This window comes from Sebastes umbrosus, chromosome 13 (genome assembly GCF_015220745.1).
Source record: "Sebastes umbrosus isolate fSebUmb1 chromosome 13, fSebUmb1.pri, whole genome shotgun sequence".
Lineage (NCBI taxonomy): Eukaryota > Metazoa > Chordata > Actinopteri > Perciformes > Sebastidae > Sebastes > Sebastes umbrosus.
The window spans coordinates 9100065-9128035 of NC_051281.1; the positions used below are offsets into that span (position 1 = coordinate 9100065).

The 27971-nt window shown below is 39.7% G+C and overlaps 1 protein-coding gene across 10 annotated transcripts in view; it reads right to left on the minus strand.

Moving 5' to 3' along the window:
- The window catches only part of stxbp5l (syntaxin binding protein 5-like), a 169959-nt gene that overhangs the window by 128481 nt on the left and 13507 nt on the right, over positions 1-27971 (minus strand). For all 10 annotated transcript variants that reach the window (XM_037788943.1, XM_037788952.1, XM_037788950.1 and 7 more), the window contains exon 2: positions 16003-16100. In XM_037788943.1, the coding sequence (XP_037644871.1) occupies positions 16003-16100 (98 nt within the window). The remainder of the gene's footprint in view (positions 1-16002; positions 16101-27971) is intronic.

Consider the following 27971-nt stretch of genomic DNA (forward strand, 5'->3'; position numbering starts at 1 on the left):
CTTTGAAAGGCCTAGTAATTTAATATCTGACACAAAGTTATGACTTAAAGCTTTCAGAAACTACAAACTATGTCAGTAACGGGCTCTATCCACTTTTCAAATCAATCTGTGTTTTTCCCTAATATCACACGTTTCTCAGCTTTAGCCGACATTAACCTCCTCCAACAATGAGCGCCTGACTCCCCTCCCGACTGTATAATTTTCCATCTCTATCTCCTCTGATCAGTCCTCCTCCTCACAAAGGCTATTAGGAGAAAACTGTATCCTTCTCTTGCACCTGCAGTCCATTTGGTCAGATCCAACAAACAAACACAGACTTGCGACGGAGATGGAAAGCCAGAAAAACAACAACAAAAGTCCTTTTGTGTTCACAAGCAGCTGTCTAGACAAAACGCCTGGACAACTCAGTGGCTGACTGCGACAGGCCCGGGCGATGAGGTGAGGAATCAAATTAACAAGGGAGGCAGCTGGCATCGGTAAAGCCCTTTGGCTAGGCTCTGTTACTCTGTCACTGTTTTGGTGATAGACATGATGAATTAAAGAGATATGATGTGCCACGCTGCACTCACTGTCTCACCGTGTGACACTGCGATGATGGCCACAGCACCTTCGCTGCTCACCAAGGACAAATCGTTTGTGTTATCTCCGTTAGAGCATTGACAAGCAACAGTGGTGTATATGTTTGAGTGCATATCCTTGAAAAATAAACCAAAGGATCCTCTGCTGTTTTGGCCCATTGATCCATATCTAGTCTTTTCTTTTTGTCTTCTTTGAGGCTATTATCATAAGGGTGGACACAATGTTTGGATCCTAAGACCATTGATTTGGGGGAATATTATTGTGTAGCGGTAAAGGTCACTCAAGTATTCCTGCTCACTGATTTGCAGCAGTGCCCACAAATGGTTTAATGCAACCAGAGATAATACAGGGATGGATACATTTGAACTAAATCTCTGGTAGACATATCTCTATCAATCTCCATATCTGCTGCTATAGGCGATGCTTTGTGACTCACAGGGGAGGTTGCTGCACCTTCGTTTTACCATAAATTATTCTGTATTGTATCATCAATGTACTGCATCTCTGTGTCACAGAGTCAACAACACAGAACACTGCCTAGAAACATTACTGCTGTTTGACCTCCTATGTATACTAGGAGTGTAAGAATATCAATACACATGAGAATTGCGATATTATGTTGAGCGATACTGTATCGATTCTCCAAAACACTGCATCGATTTTTAATTAACCTCTTAAAAATCCGACGGCCCGCCATCGGGCACCACATGCAGCTGCTGAGTTTTAAAGCTAGAGTGAAGATACTGGCATCATATGAAACTAGAAAACCTGAGGAATACATTGGTAAAAAGCTGTCATGGTGATTTTCAAAGGGGTCCCTTGACCTCTGACCTCAAGATATGTGAATGAAAATGAGTTCTATGGGTACACGAGTCGCCCCTTTACAGACATGCCCTGTTTATGCTAATCCCATGCAGTTTGTTGCCAAAAATATGTAGTTTTTTGAATGCAGTATACATTTGTGTTCTTTATAATGACAGTTTTCCGAAAAAGACATTTTAAAAACATAATATATCGCCTTGATTACAGTATCGCAATATATTGAATCGTTGCCCCTGTATCATGATACGTATCGTATCGCCAGATTCTTGCCAATACACAGTCCTAATGTACGCAAAATGATGACTTGATTTCTAAGCAATTCAAAACACATATACAGCGTGATATTTGTGTGATTTAAACAGCTGTCTATGCAGCTTCACTAAACGCAGGTTAGTGTGGATTGATACATTTAATAAAATGGAAGCATATCTGCTCTGTGAGAAGTGCGAGTGACGGATGTCAAAAACACTTCTAAAAAGCTTTCTATTGGCCGTTACAGAACAAAACCCATCCAGGCACATGCAGCATGTGTGCATGAATATAACATTTTAGTTCAGGAAATTTCCAGCTCAAAAAACTAATTTGTAAAGCTGAGTGATGTCTAAAAGGTAATATCTCTGTATTCTAATCCTTGATGAAAAGGCTTTAGAAATATTTTTCTTCTAATCAGACCTGTAGCAGCCTTTAACAAATGCCGTTGTTCAAGCACAGAACAATAAATCCTTCCCTCACACCTTCTCAATGTCACTGCCACACACACACACACACACACACACACACACACACACACAGCAGAGAGGCACAGCAACACGTGTTGCATCACACCGATATTTTATTTCGTTGGAAAAAAGCACGAGGATCATGATTTGTCCTCACAATAGCAAATGTACATTATGTCTGATGAGATAAACAAAACAAAGGGAGTTGCACATGTCAATGTGAATGTGAAATTCAAGATTCAAGAGTTTTATTTGTCACATACTCATACAGGATGCACAGTGAGATGGCAAACTCCAGTGTAACAGTGCAATAGGACATCACTTTCAGCATCGGCAACACTTGTGCCAGTCATACTTGCACTTTAAGGGATAGTTTGGGTGTTTTGAAGTGGGGTTGTATGAGGTACTTATCCGTAGTCAGTGTATTACGTACAGGAGATGACAGTCAGCACGCCCCCAGCTTGGAGAAGCAGATAGGAGTTACCGTACCGTAGAAAAACAATGTGCAATGTCCTTCTTTTAGGTGGATAAAATACGTTTTGCTGCTGCCCCCGTCCACAGCTGTACATTGTTTATCCTCCAAGCCGGTAACTCCTGTCTGTTTCTCCAAACTGGGGGCGTGCCGACCGTCGTCTACTGTAGGTAATACACCGACTATGGATAAGTACCTCATACACTCCACTTCAAAACACTTGAGCTATACCTTTAAGGTCTTGGAAAAATCTGATTTTTTGAAGTCTCAATTGTTTGTCTTAGCTATGAAATGTCAAAAGTATACATTTTGTGTAAGCAAGAAATAGGCCCACATAATCCTGGATCATTTTAATGTCTACATTTGCATCACTTAAAGGCGACTAGCATGACAATCTCCTGAAAACGTGTTAGACTACTTAAAAGAGAGAGGAATTGTTCAAAAGCCATCCCTCATTACCGTTCCTATTGCTTCTTGACTTTTCAATCCCGCTGTAATGCCACACAGACATAGATCTAACAGCCCTATCTTCCTCCATTGTGTTGCGATGCACACAGTTTTCCACGTGACATAACTGGGCGCCGAGATAAGAATGCAGAGCGGCTCATTGTCTCTTATCTGTCACACAGACTCCAAAACATCCTTCCATTCACTCTCTCCATATGCTTTCACTGCATCTGATGAAGCAAGCTATGCATTACGTAATGTGTTTACACGTGGCACCACGCTCAGTATGCAAACATGCACACACCTCACCATCACGCGGCGTAAACATCAAGTCCCAACATGCCAAATCACATAATTCAAAGGGACATGTAATCTGATCTAATTAAAGACTTAAAGATTACATGTACTATTGCATTGGCAGCGCAACTAATTGCATTCGCAGAATTTCTTTGCGGTTTGTGATGATAACGGCATGACCGCCATTCAGTCGGGCCCTGGCTTCATTTGCATTCTCTCCACTAAAATATAAATCTGGTAAAAAATGTGATAGCGTGAGAAAGACGAGATGGGAAATCAAAATGCATGAACAGAAAATCATACTGATGAAGATGATTAGAAGGCAAAGAGGCTAAATACCAGAATATGAATACAGTCCACAGTGAAGATGGAATACACGGTGTAATTACAACTAAGGCGGCTTAAAAATGTGCATCCTTAGGGTTTACTGGGTGGGTGTAATTCAAAATGGATTAAAAGAGGTTCCTCAAACAGAAACTATATAGGGGACAACAGAGAAATATGATGACATCAGTTGTCAACCTCCGTTTTTTGTAAATCAAGGCGTGGGACATGAAGCGCAGTCAAAACGAGGTCATGCAGTAGGCCTGGACGATATGGACAAAATCTTCTATCACAATATAGGACATTTCATATCTTGATAACAATATATCACAATATAGCATGTTTTCTGGTAATTCTATAAATAGATAGTTTATATGAAATAACCACACGGTAAAGCCAATTTTTTTATACTCCTGTGTGAATTAAATACTTTACAATGTCTCCAACCCTTGTGTTGGTTCACTCTGCATAAGAAACAGTGTAGAATGCGGGGTTACTTTGCAACTGTCTGTTGCTGGTCGCACAAATTTAGCCAGTGGATCTGACGTGAATAATTGCAGCTTGACAATGTGCCTGACTCCAATTAGGGTTGCCAATTAGAGACTGCAGCTGGATCACAGACCTGCAGTTCATCAACTGAAAGGGGAATGCCTTCATACAGCATGATGTGAAAAACGCCACTTTGTCTCGTCCGTGTTGCACCTCGCACGGCGTGCTGTCACAAAAATAGAGCCATACGTCTTTGACTTGCAGCTTCTGTGGTACCTTCATTTAATTCTCCGTCTCTCTCTCTCTCTCTCTCTCTGCACCTTGTATACTTTCTACCCACTAAAGGCACCCACCTGTTATGGTAGGATATTCAAGGCTCACATATATGCATGGATATGTGCACACACACACATGTATGCAGTCACGCTGACTCATACAGGCCTCTTTTTACATTTCATTTTGCTTCCATTTCAAGTTCCTCTTAGCTGGAGGGTACGGTACAGTCGATGAGATGTCACTGAAGAGGCCAAATTCTCCAGGAAACATCAGGAGACTTTCATTGTTTGTTTGTGTGTGGGCACATGTGAGTGTGCGCAGCCTCATAAGCCAGAGGGCCGATGAGTAACGGATCTCAGCACAACACTGTCACTTCGCTCAGAAACAAAATACTATTTTATTTATACAACAAGTCCTCTTAACTAAACGTCAGAGTAGGCTACCAGTCAGCGTTCTGCAAAATGAACCATGCTTCAGAAAACGAGTCATAAGAGCAGGCAACTGGGAGTAATAGGTGGTCGTGTGTATGGGTAAAATGAGCTTTTGTTGTTGAGAGATAAAATATTATCTTTTGATGCAGGCCAGTGACTCTCCAACCTATCTGCCTATCCCCCATTCCCGCTCTTTCTTCTTCACTCTTTTCACTGTACAGTACAGTATTCACAGAAGCTTTCAGTGACCTTTGTGCAGTAAAGGTCAGCGAGTCTGTACACATCAGATAAAGGCAAAGGTCAGCCTGCCTGCTCTAGCCTAGGTGACGCCCTTTTTCTTGGAATACTACACATTTGGATTTATGTAGAGAAATAAAATGATGATGTCTCCATATATGATAGGTAAGAGTCATTGCATATAGTTCATAAACGGTCTAAAAAGCCCCTGATCTCTGTTGACTCTAGTTGTTAGTTGAACTCTAACGTCTCCTGTCATATTGTCTACATTTTGCAGTGTATCATTTAACAGAAGGTGAACTGTGAACGTATACCAGTGGCATTTCCTCGACTATTCTCAGTATTGCTATTAATAGGCAGCTGACCTTTCATCCCTCGACTACCTCGCCATCCCTAGTGGAGTGGACGAAGAACCAAAGAGCAAAGACTGGCAACCAGGGGGATACGAATGAAGAAGATGAGGAGGATGTAAATAATTATTGAAACCAGAGTGAGAGCACAGATGGTTGATTTAAAGATGAGAGCAGGGAATTCACAATATTAACTCAGCTCGTCCAAAAGCAAAACGTACCTTAACATTAAAATGGACGGCTGGATGGATGGATTTCTGCATAATATGGATGACTGATATACCTAATAGTTTTCTACACGGAGTATCCTAATTTGCATCAGGACAAAAGGCTTCTCCTCCTCGAGCTGCTATTTAACACTTCAGTGGCTACAGATGAAATGAACGCAATCAAGCTGAAACTAACTACACAAAGTACTTTCACACATGTACATCCACAGTCCTACCTCCCACAGCTTTAACAATTGTGTAACATTTTGACATCAACACACTTTAATCATATAATCGTGAGATTTTGGTATACTAAAAACAAATACACTGGGTTTTACACTGTGTACCACACTAGGTGATTATTGGTAGTAAATCTGAAGCATTGCGTTGCAGCACAAAACTGCAAGTGCTCCTATTCGAGCATTTAAGTAAACACTTTCTGAGACTTTTGTAACACTGGATGGTGGAGAAAGTGAAAAATGATTTGGTAACTTTATCCAAAATGCCAGGGAGGAGGCAGGGATACGGGATGCATTGTGGACACACACTGGTCTCTTTAATAGCGAAGTTATTATAAATTACAGCAATCAATTGTGATTATTTTGACAGTAATATACTATATGATATGTGTTGCTAAATGTAATCATATCATGAAGCCCACTGGGCCTGAGTTGACCCCCTGCCGGGCCTAAGAAATCTGTTTTTCTTTATGTATTTTTAAGATGTTTTTTAAACTACAGTTACAGTGGGGCGGCCTGTTGGAAAGCTCATCAGTGACATCTGTCGGTTAAAACGTGACCGCACTATAGGAAAACAGCGGGTCTGAGATCAGTGCTCTTTACCTTAACGCTTCCAACTATCACAAGCTAGCGTTACCTAGCAACCTTAGATAGCTAGCCAAACTGTCAGAAACGTATACGCCGCCATGACTCTGTGATTCTGTTATAACAGAAACTATAGGGCCCTATACCGTAAGGCTGCCATCAAAAAGATCCTTGGCCGCCGGCCCCCTTCAAAAGATACTTGCCACCTGGCCTAACAACTTTTCTGGCGGAAACCCTGCATATCATTACATGACTCATAGGAGTCCAGAGCTCCGGCTCCAGCAGTTATGATTGCAGTATTTCCAGTGCAACTGTACACAGACGTTCCTACGCAGTCTGGGCAGACTTTTCATCAAGTCTCTCACTCTCGCACACACATACATGTTCAGAAATATACAGCGCCGGAGAAAGGGAAGATCTTAAGAAAAAGGGTGTAGGGGAGGTGAAAAGGAGAGGAGGAAGATGAAGAAGAGAGACAGGATGTAGAAGAAGGCAGGAGGAGAAAGCAAAGGATTTGAAAAACAGAGGCCAAGACAGGTGAGAGAGGAAAGAAAGAAACAGAAAACGCCAGACACCCTCCCTCTCTTCCATCTTCTTTTACAGCTAGAAATTTACAGTCAATGGGATACGAAAAACCAAAGTGACAAAGGGCTGTCATTGTGACAGAGATGAACAAACTACAGTCTTCTTTTCCGTCTGAATGGTACTTTAGATGGGATCATTATATAGCAGGAAGGAAATGAGTGGTCTTCAAACCAAACCAGAAACACCAGTGTTAATGGAACCCAGAGGAAAGATGAGGACTAATTAAAAGAAGTGGGACAAAAAGACAAAATGAGACCAGTAAAACCCCACAGATGCAGGCCAATTAGCAAATACATGTTAAGACAACATGATACCGAAACAACAATGAAACTCCAGTTACCATTCGTATATTATCTACTACTATCTGCATATTATGAAGGGCATGTGATGTACAATAGTAGAACAAGAAGAGGTTTAAAGATGCATGATATAAAATACAAAGTGTTGGTAGTAAGATGTACAATGTAGGATAAATACTAGGGCTGGGACGATACACCTATCTCCCGATACTATCACGATACTTGGGTGCCGATTCGATATGTACTGCGAAGAGCTATTACGATTTACTACAATATTTGTTCACTTTTTTAATACTAGACCATGGGAAAAAGTTGAATCATTTATTTTCCCACCCCTAATAAATACAGGATGTAGAATGATACAAGATGGAAGAAGATTCTTACATAATCTGGTGTCAAACCTAGTGCTTTTGTGCCATTAAAAAGTAAAATAGGACCTTATCTGTTTAGTTGACCGGGATTCAGCTAGCGGAACACCACGTTCAGACCGACTTAATCGCTGCGTGACAAAACACAGCCCCCTCACTCATTTACATCTTGTGCATGTGATCTCATCTTACGTGGAAGTTTCCACAGTCACAGGCAAACATGCAACAGTCTACATCTGCCGTTGTGTGTTCACTTGGAAAAAAAACACATATTAAAGAGGTGTTGCTCAGGCTAAAAATAGAAGAAACAACATGAAGCGATGGTTTCCAAAAAGTGCTCTATGATCAAAGTAAAATATACTTTGCTATACTTCATTCTTATTCAAAATAAACCGCTATGCTTGTATTACTTTTCCTTTAATCCAGGGGTGAACTACAGGGTAGAGATATTAATTCTATTATCGTGCACCCTACAAGGGTAAAGTAAGGATAGAGTGCAGTGCGCGGTTATGAGCAGCTTAATATTGCTGCTTCATCCCTTTTCCGTCCCACTACCAGAGCAGCACTTTTGCTTGCTCACCTTTGGTGCCAGTAAAAACTGCCATTACTCTAGTTTACAAATAGAGGGCTGCAAATCCTATTACGTATAATTCAATCAAGAGCAAGTGAGTCACTAGGCAGGACTTATGTCTTGTGATTATGCGTGCATGTGCACATATCCATGGCAACGGGCGTGTTATAGCTCAAGTTTGGAAACAGAGTTTGTAGTGACAGTGGTGATGGAAATTATGGAAATAGAGCATGATGCGTGCAAATACACCCAACACTTTTGATCTGGGTAGCATCTGATTATGACACAGGCCACTTTCTGTAGTAGCTGATTGCAAAAAAAAGTCATTATGTTTGCAGGCCTGCTCACACAGTCAGCGAAGCCAATGACACAGTGTGAAAACGATGAATGCTTAATTGATGACTATCTGATGGTATTGTTTGTCTAACTGGCACTGCAAAGCTGTTCTGTCACACACACACACACACACACACACACACACACACACACACTGTACGACTCTGTGATTAATAATGGACTGTAACAGTAGCTGTGTGTTTACACAGAGTGACCTCCCATTGTCCGCTCACGCTCTGTTGGTCAAATTAGGTTTACTAATTGCTTGCTGCTGGTCATTGAACAACATGTGGCTGCTGATGAGAGGAATCGTCCTCAAAAGTGAAGCTGCAGTGGTCCTCTTACCTAGCAACGAGCAGAGGACTGTTGTCAACGCTGGCTAACTTATCTCGACTACTCAGCAGCACTGTCAATAAATTTATGGCGGGGCAAAAGTATTGACAGTGCCTTGAGTTGATAGAAGAGGACATGCAATATCAGCTTTAGTCAAGTCTATTGATATTTTCAGTGTTGATATTACATCCAGAGACATTACGAATCAGTATCAAAGATATTTACCACAGCTTACTGTATCATGTTTCAGTATTATTGACACTTTGTTTATTAGGTACACATACACTAGCTAAAATGAATGGAGTCTAATACAACAACCCCAGGCCTTAGTAATGTGTCAAAGAAAACTGACAATGAATTATAGTATTGCTGTTTAAGGTACATGAATCAGTGGCGGTTCCACCCCTAAAAATGCCTTGCCACCCCATGAATATTGCTCTAGATCCGCCACTGACATGGATCAATTTTAACTGTCACATGTTTTATAAACAAGCTGTTGATATCAATAGGAGCCCCTCGTCCTCGCTCCCTCTGTTCTTTTTCCATTTCTCTCTCCGTCTCGTACCTCATTCTTGTTCTCCTTTTCTCTGATCAGATTGACTGTTATGAGAACTGACTGTCTATCAGACTCTGGGCAATTCTATTACCTGAACCCTTTATTGAAACTACATCCACTTTCACTGCGCCGACACACAAACCAGCACCAATAAGAGACGAGCACACACACACACGTTTACATTTGTGCACACACACATGCAGTATTGACGCAGGTAGACGGCACACATGAATGCACGCTCGGCAAGCAGACACGGTGGTTTAGGCAGAGAAATAGAGAATGAAACACACACAGACATTCACACGTACACTTGTCATGCTCTTTCTCTGTTCTATTTGCTCTCAATAAACCAAATCTCAGCATATTTTGGTAATCTCGCCCCAGGCAGGAGGAGGAGTGTCCTAGGAGCCCACTGCAGAGAGCCTCATTGCCAACCCACTGCGCCAACCCTGATGACATCGTCACTATGCACCATTCACCAGAGCAGGACCGGTCCTACTGTGACATTTTGACACACTGCAGGCATTAACAAGACTGTCCAAAACAAATCAGCACACAACGGATTGTAGCAACAGGGTTTAAGTTCCACCCACTGCAAAATCATGATTGAAAAAAAGAAAAGTGATTTGTCATTCAGGAAATGCAAATCACACAGAATACTACAGTAGTTTACCACACAGGGTTATGTGGAGTGGAGACATGAAAATGTTTGAGAGACTCAACAGTTCTCACCTTAAACTGGGCTCAGACTACAGGAGTTTTAAAATCCTAACCGATTTTGAAATCGAGTTGCATCACACAAACATACGGAGAATCTTCACAGATGTTCTTCTCTCTAATCTCAAACATGCACACTGCAATTTGAAAATAATGGCTCATCACACACTACAGGATGTTAAGATTAAGATTATCGTGCCAGAGGGAGCAACGCACCACCTCTCGTGATCTCTCTCACGCTACAACTTGCAAAAAACAAATGCAGAAGGCTAAATTAGTCTAGATGAGGTATGGTTGGGGAGACGCGGTCAACACGGGTTGTCTATTCTTCATGGAGAACTGGAATCAGTTTTATATATCAACAGTAGTATGCTAGCTAACGTTAGCAAAACACTGTCAGCAGCTCCAGCTTGTCTCTCTCATTGGCTATTGTGGTCCCGCTCGGAAAGTACTGACGTAATAATCCAGATTTTAACTCCTAAATATCAAAAAAAAATTATCGGAGCGGCCCCCGATGAGACCGCGATCTGTTCACGAGGTTTAAGACTGGATCTGTACACCCCTCATATTACCAGATAATCTGGGCCGAAAATCGGTACTGACCAAGGTCTAATCTGAGCCCAGCTTTAGTGGCTTTGCTGCAAGAGTTACATTTACAGATGTTCCTGATAAGTACATTTCTAAAATGACTGTTTAAAACATGGATATCATTGTTATGTGTTCAATCTAAATGTATTTGGTGACAAATTGGCACGGCCAATGCCACTTACATTTGTTTTTCTAACCAAAGAGGTCTAATGTTCATGGAAATTTCATACACATCATATTCTCTTCATCATATTCAGCCAACGACCAGTTGTTATGTTCCTGAAAAACAGCACACAGCACCATTATACATGTTCTCAGTGGTCTAATACAACCTTTATCTCTTTCTCCCTTCCTATAACTGTATATTTCTCTACCTGCTCCCTTCCCTCATGCATTCTTCTGCCGATTTTTTTCTACCCCTGATTTAGCAACTCCTCAATCTGCTTAATGTACATCATGTACTTCAGCACCTTATGCAAATACACGCCCACCTGAGTTTGTTTTCTTAACCTTTTGGTCTATTGTTTTACCGGTGATTTACTCGCCAGGGTGCTGTTTGTGCAGCACGATTCAATGTCATCAGTAAACACAGCATGTTTGCAAAAACTTGGTAAAGTTCTAAACCTGGTAAATGGTTCAATGTTATTTGGAATACTAATGCTTATAAACATGCTAATCCATTTATTTTTTTCAGTTTTACATTGTATGAATGGTAAATATAAGATTATATTATTAAAGGCATGAGCCTTTCTTAAACTTATGATGTACTCAGTGTGATCATAGTGAGCTTATGTTTTGTAATGTGCTTTGGATACTAAAGTCTTACATCAGACACAACACTAAGCCTATTTAACTCCACATCCTCTCACTTTTGAGGTTTTGGATGAAAAAGAAATTGACTGGTTAATTCAATCATGAAAGAGAGGTGAAAGGTAATACTCCTGATGTTTGCTTGGAAAGCAGGCGATACGCCCAAAATCCCAAATCCAACAAAAAAGCAGGAACAAAAGAAGGGTTTGATGACGTATTTTCCTGTTGCGTCCTTGTTGAACGTATCAGGACACATTAGCGTTTACACTGCTAAAGACATGTGGTCAAATGCATCCCAGACCACCTCACCAAGTGGTTTGAATGATCAGAAATCAATACTTGATGTCCTTGATGTACTTGATGATGATCTTCTTGGTGATCGTTAACATTTGTATTTAGAGCTGTCCTGGGATCCGATCACCCGAGACACATGTTAATGCCAGGTGTAAACAGGGTCTTTGTGTGCGACGTTGAAGAGAGGAAGTGGTGAGCGGTAAATCGCCATCGATCAATATAATAATAATAACAATAAGACATTTAATGGTGCCTTTCATGGCACCCAAGGCCACCTTACATCACATAAAATCAGTAATGGATATAAATATACGAGAGGCTAGATTATTTATACCCACTAGAAGTCAATGTTAAAGTAATAGTTTGTTGAGAGTACTGTGTATGACTCTCACCGTCCGTTTTAAGAGCCAGAAGACCGCCACTGCGATAAAACAAACAGCAGGCCATGTCAGTTTATAAACTCTAGTTAAGCTCACCAGCCTAAAAAACAATAGCAATCTATCGAGTGGCTGGTAGATTTTGGAATCCACTTGTGGCAGGTGGACAAAAAAGTTAATATCCAACCCTGAATGACTTTTTATTGAGAGCACCGTGAGTGACTCTCACCGTCCGTTTAAAGATCCAGAAAATCGCCACTGTGACAAAACAAACGGCAGGCCGGCTGTATTTGCCTGGTCGAAAGTTGGAGGACCATCACTCTGAAAATACAAACAGTAGTAATGTGTTGTTTATGGGCCCTAGAGTCGGACTCTTCTCGACCCACGAGGCTCTGGGCTTGGAGCAGCCACTCGACCTCCGTGCTAGAAACGCTAGCATAGCTAACTAGTTTCTTTGAAGCTCTTCAAATATGGCTGGAGGGATATTCTCCGCCACTATTACATATTTATATTGATCAGTAACGTCAGGCCGATATCAGCAGAACCCAATACCGATAATGGATCGGATCAATCCTAACTCACATCCCTCAGATTTATAGGGCACACTAGTTGTATCAGCTCACTTCACTAGATAAATCACCGGAGCCAGTATCCAGGTTTTTAACAGGTTATTGACACAATGTTTTTCTGACATAGCAACAACACCACATGGAAACTTGGATATATTGATCACTCTCCTGCCTTTACTGATGCACACAAACACGCATGCTGTACACACACACACACACACAGGCAGTCAGGGAGACATGCACACACGACACACACACTGGAAAAAGGCACCTCCCGCAGAGAGCCCACAGAACTGCAGTCCCACACAGTCGATCAATAGTGTCATCTGAATGTTTAACTTTGAGCCCCATGAAATCAATACAGATTTCTTAACGGGAACAAAATATATATTTCTGCCAAATAACGATGTGTTGCTACAGTAGAAGGCAGCGTTTATGGTATCGGGTCAGTCACAGCAGACAAATAGTAGAGAGAGAGAGAGAGAGAGACAGGGTGCTAGTTTGAAATTGCTTGTTTTTCACGCTGCTCCACCCTGGAGAGACTGGGTGAGAAAAATGAAAATCTGGTGAAATGGTGAGATATCCACGGTTGGTTGTGTGTGCAACACTAACATAGCATTGATGCAGAAAAAAATGCACAAATAGGACTTGCTATTGTACCATTTATGAAGTAGAAATGGAGCATGAGAAATTCCTGCGATGCCTACCACTGTATACGATACCAATACAGCTACAAAGGGAGAAACATGGAGAGGAGAAACGCGTTAGAAAAGCAAAAAAACAAAGAGAGACCATGACAGAAGATGGAAGGTAGATGTTCAAAGCACTGGGAAGAAAAGGACGAATATTCAGACAGGCTGTGAAGGACAGAGGAAGGGTGAATTGAATAAATAAGCAGAAATAACATGGGGGGGAAAAGGTGATTGAGGGGCGAGGCAGAATGAGAAACAGCACAATAGAGGAATGTGTGTGTGTGTGTGTGAGAGCATGCAATTGAGAGACAGAGAGAAAGGGAGAGAGAGAGAGAGTCAGTGACAGGCCACATGGGAGCAGATGAAGGTGTGTGCAGCATGTCAATACAAATGCTAAGTCACTCAAGGGCTTCCATCCAGCTGAAATCGCAGCCTTGCCTCACAGTTAGGCATTCATTAGAGAGCGCTTCCTATTCTCCATTTCTTTCAAATATTAAAACAATGTCACATCTTTCCTCTGTCACTTTGTCTTTTTTATCTCTGTTTCTTTCGGCAGATAAATCACTCTTTGTCTGTCCATCTATTACCCCAGCAGGACCAGCAGCAGTGCGGCTGCTGCAGCATCAATAATTGCTTGCTTCCCTAAAGGCATACTGGGAACCCTGGGTATTTATGAGGGTGTAATCTCCTACCTGGGCTGCTCTCACACGTCCCCTCCCCATCCCCCGTGACCGGGTGACCCAGGGGACGGGCGGTTGGATGGACAGTTCTGAGCCTGAGACATGACAGTCGAGCAACATGAAATGACAGGGCTGAAAGAGGAGAGGAGAATTAACGGATGAGGGTGGAGGGGTGGAGGGAGGAAGGCCCCCGTCTGGAGACACACTATAGCTGCGCCACAAGTTTGTGTAGTACGAGTAGATCAACTATTTCTCTGAGCAATGTTGCAATTTCTCCTCGTACTAGTATACATATATGTATTACTCACATCTATCAGTGTCATTACATGTGCATCTGTTATGTCTCCTACATATTTTCATTTAATTTGTGTATTGTGTATTTTTGTTTTGAAATATGCCTTAATGAATTCATTGTGCTTATTATAATAAAAATAATAACTTGAGATGAACTGCTTTCCTGCCTAAAAAAGACCGTCAAAAAAAATCCCATATGGGATGATACATTTTATAAGTAGGACTGTCAATCGATTAAAATATTTAATGGCGATTAATAGCATGATTTTCCATAGTTAACCGCGATTAATCGCAAATGAATCGCACATTTTTAATCTGTTTAAAAATGTATCTTAAAGGGAGATTTGTCATAATTTTAATAATCTTATCAACATGGGAGTGGGCAAACGTACTTGCAAGCGTACTTGTATTATTGGAAATCAATTAACAACACAAAACAATGACAAATATTGTCCAGAAACCCTCACAGGTACTGCATTTAGCATAACAATTCTGCTCAAATCATAACATGGCAAACTCAAGCCCAAAAGGCAACAACAGCTGTCAGTGTGTCAGTGTGCTGACTTGACTATGACTTGCCCAAAACTGCATGTGATTATCATAAAGTGGGAATGTCTGTAAAGGGGAGACTCGTGGGTACCCATAGAACCCATTTTCATTCACATATCTTGAGGTCAGAGGTCAAGGGACCCTTTTGACAATGACCATGACAGCTTTTCCTCACCAAAATTTAGCATAAGCCTGGAGCGTTATATGATGCAAGTATCTTCACTCTAGCTATAAAACTGATTTCACTACAACATAAAAATAATAAGTTGCTTTCATGCGTTAAAGAAATTAGTGGCAATAAAACAAATTTGCATTAACGCGTTATTATGGTGTTAACTTTGACAGCCCTATTTATAAGGGATCAGTTTCTTGAAAATACTTACATTCCCTCTTACATTGTCAAATCAAACGGTGCAAGATAATGCGAGCACTCATTTAATTTTTAATGTGATAAGTAAGGGATAATGTACAGCGAGCGGGTCATTGTTGCGAAATAAACCCTGACAGGGTGATGCAGCGGTCCTGCATCGCCCTGAAGGGATAGCTGTACATTATCCAGCTTATTACATGGCTATTTACTTAAGAAATCAATAATTTGACACAAAAATTGTTCTCCAGAGTCCGACATCAGGACTGCATCCATAGCAACGGACGGCTATAAAGAAATAACTGACTGTAGAATGCTGTAATTGACCAATCAGCATCAAGTATTCAACAAAGCTTAAAGCATATTAATTATGTTGAATTGTGTTTTTTTTTTATAATATACAATAATAAACAGTGGCAAAGACCAGGTAATGTATTTACTGTAAATATATAAATATGTATTCATGTATGTACAGTTCTCTAGTGTGTCTCCAGACAAGAGTAAGGGAGGAGGAGGTGAGCAGCTGAGGGTTAAAGGATACATCCGTACGCCGCCTGTCCTGGTGCCAATGGCCAGGAGCTTCTGCACAGGGTCATAGGCCAAAGAAGTGGGCTGGTAAGGAAAACCATGGCGCACCGTCTGCAAGGAAAAACACAGAACAAGACTTGAATTAAAATAGAAAAACATTTTAGGATTATAGTTCGGGTAATGAAATTACATTCTACCGTGTGGTGAATCCAGTTGAAGTTTGTCATTTTGAAATGCTAAATTTCCATTTTCAAAAACTGTGATATTTCATTCTGTTAAAAAAAGATTTAAAAAAAGAAAAATTTCAATGAACTGAAAGGTTATTGAAATTCAAAAGCCATAACAAGATCAATATTCTTCTTCTTCTATGGATAGACATGGAGACTTCACACTGTGTAATTAGCAAAGAAACTGCAGCTTCTGTTAATGTTGCATCTGGATTGAATTGAGAGCGAACTAGGCATAGCATTCATATGCCAATGCCTGACTGGGCAAAACGATACCGTCTCTCACACACTCCCACTCCGAGATGCACTGCATGCACTGCATGCACTGCAGCTGTCTGCCATTAGTCATGTTAAATTTCCCAGCAGCGCCTCACTTACAGTTATCTGCTCTGGAGTGATGTAGAGACATGGATCAACAGTGTTGAATGGAAATGTTACAACAATAACATTACAGGTTTACCAGCAAACTGCAGTATGAGAGATTACTGCTTTAAAAACTCTAACAATGCTACACATAAGAATAAAAGCATTATAAATATCAAATTATAGTTTAATTATATTTAAAAGACTATCTTTAATGGCAACACTGTCTGTCATAGAAGCCCTGCTTTTGCAAAGCATTGTAACAAAAATAATACACAATTGTCTACATGTATTTTGTATTTTACCATCCTAAAATAAATATATCTGCAAACAATCACACAATGATGATGAATCCATAAGTGCATCTCAATTTAAGGAATAGACCTTTTCAAAATTGACAACATAAACATATTAAATGGGCCCCTTTATATTTCCTGTTGAAATGTTTGTTAATCATACTGTAGCATACTAACATGCTAATTAGTACGTTAAGACCGTATTTGAGATATTTTAGTATTTCCGAAACCTTAGTATGAAACCAATAGTGCGCAAATTGCATAATATTTCAAGGGAGATATTACAGTATGCAAACGCTGGACACTACGTCGGCATAAATATGCCCTAGCAACAGAATGGCAATAAAAATGTGAATGGGTGAACGGGTCCACCAGAGAGTCCGTGACCTCATGTAATCCCCAGCAAAGCAGAACTGTGAAGGGCCTTTTATGAAAATAATACATCTGGTCAACATTAGTGGTCCTAAAAGCTTCTGACTACGTACTGCAAAGAAAAATGCCCATCAGCGCTCAGCGAAGGCCAATAACCATCCTGAACGAATATTTGAAATGAACCAATATTTCATCAGTAAAAATTCCTACAAGAAATCGGTCAATAATAAACCTCCAGTTCTGAACCCACGATGAAGTCATCAGTGGCTTGTTTGTTTGTTCATAACATAACACCCATTGTTGCCAGACTCCCCCACCTCATCACCATCACAAACACCTTTGTTTGGCCGCCTGAATTGTTGTAGCGGGGGTTTTGTGCTCTCATTAATACTGGAGAGGATGAATTAGGAAAGATAACATGAGAGTCTGTGGATGAATTAAATGGTAATAAAACGCAGGATGAAATCACTCGGCGGTGATCAGACTCAACAGAGGAAACACACACTGAATCCCACTGCAACCAGAGTGTGTGCATGCTTTGCACATATTTCCCATTCATATACAGCAAACAACAGTGTATGTGTGTGAGTCTACATATGTTCATTATTATTTACACATATTGCATATTTATGAGTGCAATATTATGGTACATACATACCAATTACAGTGAGAGTACCTAGCATCCAGATGCACATATCTGTCGCTCGACTAATACCTACCCAGCGGGGTTCCAAGGCTACATATAGACCAAAGAGTGCCTTGCATACAAATGGAGTGGTAAACAATAACATAGATAACCTTTATGTAAGAGAGTACATAACATATCCAATTCTTCGGTTTAAGGATCGGATCACACTGCACACAGTAATTGCTGGCATTCTCCTGTCAGTATTTATTTTCAATAATATCACCCGTTTTAAATACACTTCCTCCTTACAGTATGTGGCCATTTAATAACACTGAATAAATCATGTATTGCTGAGTACGTATGTAACTCTCTCACAATAATGCACCTAATGCATCTGGAAGGCATTAGGCTGTGAACATTAAGGTATACATGCACCACAAGTCACAACACCATCATCCTAACACACATCCAAGTGCATTTTATAGTTATAGAGTTATTTCAAAATGGCACGGCTTTGAGATTGTGGGCTGCACAATTAATCAAAATGTTATCGAAATATGATATGGCCTGCTGCAATTTTCAAACCGCTCGAGGTGCAATATTTGTTAAGGGTGAAATGAAAAAATACCATTTTAAATTAAATACGGGCGTGCTGCAGAGATGTCTTGGCCTACACATCTTATTCGTTGGGCTTGAGTTTTCCATGTTATGATTTGAGCATATATTGTTTTATGCTAAATGTAGTACCTGTGAGGGTTTCTAGACAATATTTGTCATTGTTTTGTGTTGTTAATTGATTTCCAATAATAAATATATACATACATTTGCTTAAAGCAAGCATATTTGCCCATTCCCATGTTGATAAGAGTATTTAATAGTTGAAAAATCTCCCTTTAAGAGATACAAAATGTGCGATTAATTTGCGATTAATCGCTATTCACTATGGACAATCATGCGATTAATTTAATCATGATTAAAGATTTGAATTGATTGACAAACCTAATTCTTGAATGAAACAGGATGTTGGCGTGGGATTTCATTTTAAGGGTTTCAAAAGTAGGTGAGACAAAGTTTGCAGAATAGGCACTGAAACTCACCTTCACCCTATCGTTAAGAATCACTTGCCTTCCCCATCACCCCCATTTGTTGACGAGGACAAAGAGGAAGGTTAAGTGTATTTCCAAGTTATCAGGCAATAAACGTTTGTGACCTTAGCAGTAAAGAGAGCTACAGATAATACTAGCAATGATGTTTCAAACTGACACTCAAAAACACTTCTCTAACTTTGACTATGACCAAAATAATATTTTTATAAAACAAGCCAAGTGCATCACCAAATGATTCTACAAAAAGAGGAAAAAAAGTGGAAATACACATGCATAGACAAAACCATTCATAATTATTGGCCATGCACACACATATTGGTTCTATCAGAACCTGGCCAGACATTCACACATTTATCCTTCAGGCAAAGAACGTATATTGCTAAGAAGTGAAAGTCAATTATACGTTCCATTGCAATGCCAGCACCCAGCAGCAAAGCTATGCCTCTGCCATTTTGGACTGTAATTGAGTCGACTACCATAAAGAAGCCAGTTACACGTCCGCCTACAATGTGACGTAAAAAGTAAAACCAAATTATTTCTATGATTTTAATGTCTCTACTGAAATGTCCTGTGTTGAACAATAAAAATATTATAAATATGCATACTATTATAACTTTTTACTTACTTACTTACTTATTTATTTATTTATGTAGTTAACTTTTTTGCCCTGCTGCTTCCCAGAGGAACATAAAGTGAGCGATGGACATAAATTGAAGTTAGAAAAATCCATCACACAGATTTTGAGAGCAATGTCAAACTTTTTCATGTCAAGGACCTCCAAATTCAATGCCCAATAGACCACAGACCACGGATGTATAAGAGGTTGTGTCCTGTACTTTTGCTCTGCGTGTTAGTAAATAGACTACAACTACATTAAATTCTGTTGATGGCATGCTACTAGCTCTACTAGCTACTGGCCGATAGCCGGTTGTTTGGGAACAGAGACGTTAATACATCCCCCACGGTACCGGCTTACAGCATACAGATCATGGGTGTATTATAAGATAATAATAGTGATGAATTACAGACAATATATCCATTATTACAGCCACATACAGCTAGCAGGAAGCCAGCAGAACTGGATATGTCATATAAGCGTACAGGGCGGTGCAATCTCGTGGGTCTGATGCACGTTCATTATGCCGAGGAAAATAAGTTAATTTTACAACTTTTAGTTCAGAATTATTTAAATGAAGGCTATTTAAGTGTTCATACTGGGAAGTTGATTTACCTCGAAATAAATTATCCTCTGATTTACAGATGTCTCTTTATCCCTCCTGTTGTCTTCGGGTCAATTTGACCCGAAGACAACAGGAGGGTTAAACAGGCCAACTGATGATAATGAACAAGGCTATTATTTGACAATAATGTTTTCTTGTCTGGCTATTATTAATAATATGAGCATACTTTTGTTAATTTTTCATGACCTAATGTTGAATTTCTGTGGATTTAACCCTCCTGTTGTCTTCGGGTCAATTTGACCCGAAGACAACAGGAGGGTTAAACATTCATGGCTATGGACTCATTGGCGTTTCGATCTTTGCTTCTATACTCTTTGCTCCAGGTGTTGCCACCAGACCCCTTTAGGTTCTCTAGCCCAACTCTGGTGCACTGTTGCTGGGATACAGGAGATCCACCCCCCATATATACTGTACATACAAGAGAGCCAAGAAGTGGATGAAAAACACATTTACTCTGGTGAATCTCGGAGCTGCTCATCTATATTTCAAGGCCAAAGCCATAAAGCCATTTTTCTCCCTCTTTCAGTGGGTGTTTGTAGTATAGTTCACCCACACTCTATCTATCTATCTATCTATCTATCTATCTATCTATCTATCTATCTATCTATCTATCTGTCTGTCAATCTATTGTCTAAAATAGGAGGTACCTATTAAAAAATTCAGCAACGTTAACGTCTGATTGGGTAGCTGTTTACAAATTTAGGTTAACAAATTATGTGATCAGTCGCGTGTCAAAAACAGCCCAAAAATTAACAAGGGAAAATAAACACAAAGGAATGTATAAATGTATATAATCATTCTGTTGAAGCAGCGAAGATGTAGCCTGCATTTAGAAACACGTTCAGCCATGCAGCAACTGTTGACCTGCTGCTAAGGACCTGCGTTATGGCTGCCAGAGTCTGCATTACATCAACTCCTCTCTCCATCCACCTCCTCCCCTTTTCTCTCCCCTCAGTTGTGTTGTTTTCTCCCCCTTCTCCACACATACCCAACCTTTATCCACACACAAGCATGGTGTTTAATCAGTTAACCCCACACAGACATCCCCACCCACCAAAGACTAACACCACCTCACACCACCCATCATGCGCTCTCTCTCTCTCTCTCTCTCTCTCTCTCCACACATCGTTCAGCTGCAGAGCTGGTCTAGACCCCTTGTTTCTATAAATAGCAAGCAGCACCCATGTCTACCACTGCCAGCAAATCGTGCATTGAGCAGCTATGTCTCCAAACACGGATCAACACGGTCAAATATGGCATTCAAATCTCAAATATATCTTCATGTGATTACAGTAATTGCCAATAACATTGCTATACCTGATATAAAGGTAGAAAAGCTTATTTAACACTAGTGTGGTGCAGCTTAGTCACATTTACGGTTACTATATGGTATATTGAGTATCAGCTCTCTACAGCGTTTGCAATTTTCTCGCAAAGTGTACAAATGTGTGAATCTGAAAAATGATTTACAATTTCGGTCAACATACCCAGATTTGCTAAGCTCTGATGCTAACAAATGTGTTTTTTTGAATATTATATCTTTCCTCATGCTTCCTTATTAGCATGTTAAGGTATATTGTTGAGGATAATATGTAGCAGGCCATGCTTCACATCTTTAGGCAGCTCTGATCATCGCTTTTGCCAATTATAAATGACAAACGTTGTCACCTTTATATTAGCTGAAGCCAAAGTAATTTCACTAAAAGCCAAAACATAAGCTAACTTGGCTGTAATGTAGTTGATGTTCTTTCTGAAAGCTGCGTCTGTACTTGGCCAAAAACATGTCTACAGACTTCACAAGGCTTTTTGAAAATTATTACTTTCATGAATCGGGGGAAACTAGAAACGAGGCTACTTGTTAAGTTACTGTGAAATCAAAAAGAACAAGTTTATAACACACAAGGTGGTTTACATCATTACTAAAAAGCACCGCACTGGGTTGCACCAGCTATGCTTAAGTTCAAACGTAGCTTAGTTTGAATGTAATTTCTAACTTAAGTCTGAGTTTATGAGCTACTAACATTTCAATGGTTGCACCAGCTGAAATAGATAAGTTACAACTTAAATCTTCCACTTAGCCCATAGTAGGCGTAAAGTCCTCCATAAAATAGCAGTTGGCATGGCGTGTTGTTTTGAAAGGTGGGATAACTTTGGTGGATGAGCAGTTCTACCGGCTGTTATACCGCCGTCGGCAACGCGCTCCGTGATAGATTACACCCCTTGGCCATTCATGATGACTGATTTATACATCCCGCTTTCGTTTTCCACGAGCGGATACAGAGGATTACCAACCTGCTGGTAGCAGATTTGCAACATAACACAAACAGAAACGGGGCCCTCAGTCCTTTCTTATGAGTATTTCTGCCACTATTATTTTGCTACAGGACAAATTCAAAACTCGGTTGGTGATTCAATTCAAGTGCATGAATCTATTGTGTGTGTAAAACGATAAGATTAGTCACACTATCATTATGTCAGCGCTCTGTAAACATGCAAAATAAAGAACATAACGTAACAAGACATACAAAATAACACATAAGTGGGCAATTACATATACACATCCCCTGTGCCACATTGACAAGCAAATATATAGATAACTTTCTAACTAACAACTACTAATTTATAACAGTTTGCCTGTGTTTCCTATCATGATGTGTTTGTCACAATTCCATCTGCTCAATAACGTTACCGTTTTATTATATTACCCTATGTTGTAGTTGACGGTTTCACCACATGTCACTGTTGTTATATTTCACGTTAGCTGTAGATTAAGGCTTTATAATTATCACCTAATCATGATGCTTTGTCCTAGTTTACGGACATTTTTGTTGTTGTTTGGTGATCAACGTTTCCTATTTTTAGCCATTAGCCTCTTCGCTTAACTAGATTCATATGATGCCAGTATCTTCACTCTAGCTTTAAAACTGAGCACGTTACAACCTAAGAACTGCAAATTGCGTTAATGCATTAAATAAATTAGTGGCATTAAAATAATTTTGCGTTAACATGTCATTATCGTGTTAACGTTGACAGCCCTAGTTTCTATATTCCCCTTGTGAACGTAAATTGGACACACCTATCGGTATAATGTAGTCCAGTACAACACCACCTCTAACTATGACCTCAATAATAAACATCTATAAACAAATATAACTGAATTTGCACGTATCAATATGGACAAGAGGTGTACCTTAGTAGCCCCTTGTTATATTTATGGCAATATAGGATGATTGTTCACCAGGTACAGGTAGCTAAACCCATCATGCACTACTCTTTTGGGCATGTCAACAACTGAGTAGGGGCATGTAATTCCCTTATCTCTGCAGCTCTTCAGAGCTACGCCGAGACAGGCAGTCAGCGAGTTGAAACTGGCCCAACGTAATGATTGATTCACAGCATCGGCCCTTCAATATGGCAGTACATAGCTCTACATGGCAGCATCACTGCAGGACCTCAGGAGATAGAGTTAGGATACAGGAGTAATACACTGAGCAGACTCTACAGCCTGACCTTGATGGTGCTTGGATACATTCATCTACACAACAACAAAATCACAAGGGAAGCATTTCGCGCACACACAGAGCAAGAATAAATGGAGGAATGGATGAAGAGGCCACTTGTGATGTGCAGTTTGAAGCAAGAGTACTGACAAGTGGTGAATAATGCATGGTGAGAGCAGCATGTATGTGGACAGCAGAGAAAAGCAAATGGAAATGGAAATGAAGGAGAGTAATGCACTGAATATGGGAGGCTACAGGCTTAGTTGTAAGATATTTGCTTCTTATAAAGATAGAGGAATCATTTTTGGATTCAACATAACTTAAACTGTTTTTGTGATCATTGAACACTGTGTGCCAGCTTCTGTCAGCAGACATAAAGCAGAGATCTCTTTAGTTAAAGAGATCATCATATTGTAACCTAACTGTGAAAACCATCACACATCTAAAAGCAAGCTTACTGGAGCATATTGTTTAATCTTTTAGCTAGTGATATGATATAAGATAACTATAACTTTACTCTCCGGTCCATTTCTGTGGTGAAGAAGTTGAGAGACACGTTTGTCCATCGACAAAAGGACTTCTTTTCCCTCGATGGCACCAAACATAAAAACAATGGCTAGTAGATAATTTGCGTAATGCATCTCTTTCTGACCTCTCTCAGCATTTTGGGACAGGTAATGCGCGTACGCATGTACCACGTGCCAGACGCATGAGACGTTGGAGACGGGGCCCCATTTTTTTTTTTTTTTGTTGTTTTTTTCCAAATTTCATTAACAAAAAAGTAAAACACCAATAACAGTAGCCTACAGGGAGTATTGGGCAACATAAATAATAATAAACAAAAAAATAGAAAATATATTTTGGCTTAAAAACTGATTAAGCAATACTGCAAATCATCTGGCAATGTTGTCCACAATGTTTCTCAAGAGATGAGCTGTCTTTAAAGCTTTTTTTGTCTTTAAATACTTTACAGACAGAATCATAAAACATCTGAAGTTCGACCATTAAACTTTGTGAGGAAGAAACTGGAGAAATCTGACCTTGTGAATGTGAATGTGAATGTTTGCCCATAAGATACAGCTATTTTATTTACTTATCAACTTCATTGTCACTGCATTTGAAAATAAGATACTTTCTATAATAGAGACCTTAAGAGTTTCCCAGATAAATAAAGAAATTTGAGTCCAAAAGTTACTTGAATGAGTACAGAAATAAAATAAATGAGAAAAGACTCAACCTCCTTTTTGCAGAAAGGAACATAAAGGGGAAACATGATCGTGAATTCATAGCACGGATAGTATCTGTGTAAAATTTGACTTTATTGGGGACAAAAAATCTATTAAATTCAGTCCAACATTCCTGCTAACATTGGTAAAAAATGATTATCCAACAATGAAAGGAGCAGCGACACTGACTTTGAATGGAACTTCAATGAAGAACACTTCTGAAATGAGCATTATTATAAAAACGTTCCTCAAGAATCTTTCCACCAATCCACAATCTAAGAAAGGTTCATATAATAATGATGCTTTAATGAGAGACATCAATTTGGTTATTTATCTTGATGTAAGATGCAAGTGAAAATATTCAAGATATCTATAATAATGGGTACTGGAAATTTGTTTTGAAGGAACAAACATGTAGCCTATCTTATCAAGATATAGAAGATCTTTGTTTGGTTAATGAGGGATATTAAGCTTTGCTTCATAGAAACAGTTCACTCATTATGTTTGGCACAATCTACAAAGACTTTTAATAACGTGTTTTAAATCCTCCCAAAAGGTTGGATGTGTATCGCAGATAATTTCCTGATTGCAGTCAGCATCTTGTGCATTTATAGTTATGAGAAGAAACTCAGAACCATGACCACGAAAACAAAATGTTGGTCTGTTGATGTAGCAAATAATTATTGTGTGATCACAAGAAAACAAAAATAAAGGCTATAATATTGTACTATGGACTCTCTGGCCTTCCTAGATGCACAGTGTCCTTGATTTCTCCGTCCATGATCATAAATCTTTACTGAAGACACTGTAAAAATCTCTGTTTAATCTCAATATAAAATAATTTGTAAAAGCAATGTTCAGCAATTTCAAAACTGCAATAGTGTATTATTGAAAACACAACTTTGAGAAACAGACAACATTAACATATTTAAAGATGAGTCTAGATGAATGGCGTACAACCCACAAGTGACCCGTATTTCAAATTCAAATGGGAGTATTTCAGTGTTGCCATGACAATACTGTCTATGTAAATCCACAAGGGCAAATCAACCCTGAATCACAGAGTAGAAAGCTGTCCTCTGTTGTTTGAATCACTCCGCACATCTGGCTATACAGCCCAGTAAGTGACATTAGAGCCGGTGTTACAATTATCATGGTTACAAACATGGTTATGACAAGAATATGCATATATTATATATATATTCAATTTTCACACCATATGATGATGTATCAATGATTGGTAGAGCGCAGCCAATTTTGAGATGTAAAGGAGAAAAAAATTGGTTGTTGTTAACAATTGTTAAAGGTCAGAGAGTTGCAGGTTGCCATGGGAAAACAGGAATAATTCGTCTGAAATTGCATACTATGCACTACATACTCCATATGTGTACTATTGTTCAACATACTTTTGTGTGAATAAACAGTATATTTTCGGACGCACTGAGCAGTAATTTAAGTCTTCACTGAAAGCCTCCTTGCCAGTTGGAAACGTGTAACCATGGTAACACGTGCCAACCTCATGTGACCAAAACGCCAGTTTGTGAGAATCAAAGTCTGAACTGATTTGAGGGCCAAGCAAAGTTAATTCTTATACTTACGTTAAATGAAGCGTTATTGACATTACAGAGCTGTCCGTTGACGTCATTTATGAACGTTGTCGTCACTACCTCATTGCATTCAGGGATATTTATGCTGTCGCAGTGTCCGGCATTGTTTACTGTTCTATTTCGCCAGAAATAGTGTGCAATATCACTTCATTTAAGTGGACGGTGGTCTTAATTTTGGAATAAGTATTTGGTCAGTTAAAACATGTTGGTGGATACACTGTTTTAACTGCATTAAAGATGGGAAACATATGAACATAAATAACACTCTTAACCAAGCTGGGGACCAATGGTGCCTTCAAATGGGGTCGTGTTTACCATGTTCATGAGAAGAGTCCATATGAACGCCCCCCTCTTGTGGTATTCACGACTTTCTAAGTGGAAAGTTTCTGAAAGCTCAGAGTTCAGGAGTTTTGACGTGTTTGTTGACGTTGTCAGAAATGGCGGAGGCCGTAGAAGTTAATGTTTCGGTGCATAATAAGTTAATATACTGTCATTTTAGTCGTGTATTGTTTTTCTTCGTAATTTTATAATATGTCTGCGGAAAATGTTGATGTTCCCAACGGAACCTTTGCATTTCCTGCATTATGTTACCCGCTTGCTAGCTTGCTAAATAGCCTCTGTGGCTTCTAGACGCCGACAGTAACGTTAATATTGCCGTTGCTTAGCAGCGGTGTTCTCACGACTTAACCACTTGAACACCACGCATACCGTGCACACGACTTCCCATGCTGTAAATACGACCCTTACGAGTTTCATTTGAAGGCACCACAAGTAAAGAGCATGGAACAAAGGTATTTTAAGCTTGTGTCTCAGCATTAGTTACTCTATGAACATATTATGTTCAAGTTGAAAGCACTTATTGTGAGTCACTTAGAATAAAAGCACAACCTAAATAAATGTAATGTAACATGCAGTTTGCCTTTGTGTGTGTTAAGTGTTGCCTGTGTGCATACAAATTGTGCGTCTGCATCAGCCCAGGTGTTTTAGCACATGTCCCTTCAGGCCAACCGTCAGGATGAGAGACAGTAGTGGTGAGAGAAGTAGAGTATTCCCGTCACATACATCTATTCTAATATATAGAGATGTTACGAAAGTCAGAGCGCCCATCAAACAAACAAAGATACACGAGGTTTCCCCCACTACTGTTTGAAGGGAGATATTTTGAGGTTGCTCTAAAATTCCTTTGATCTAGTCAGGAGCAGCCCAAAAAAAATAAAAAAAAGAGAGGCAAATCAGACCGTGGGTAGGAGAGGAGACGTTTGGGGGAGGAGTAGGAGAGGAGATCAGGGGTTTGTGAATGTGTGAAACCGGTTGAAACACTCAGTGGTTACACAACACAGCAGGATGCCATTCATGTCTTATCAGAGACACTCTTGGCTGTCTTTTCTAACCTGTGGTCTATCTATATTTTATGGT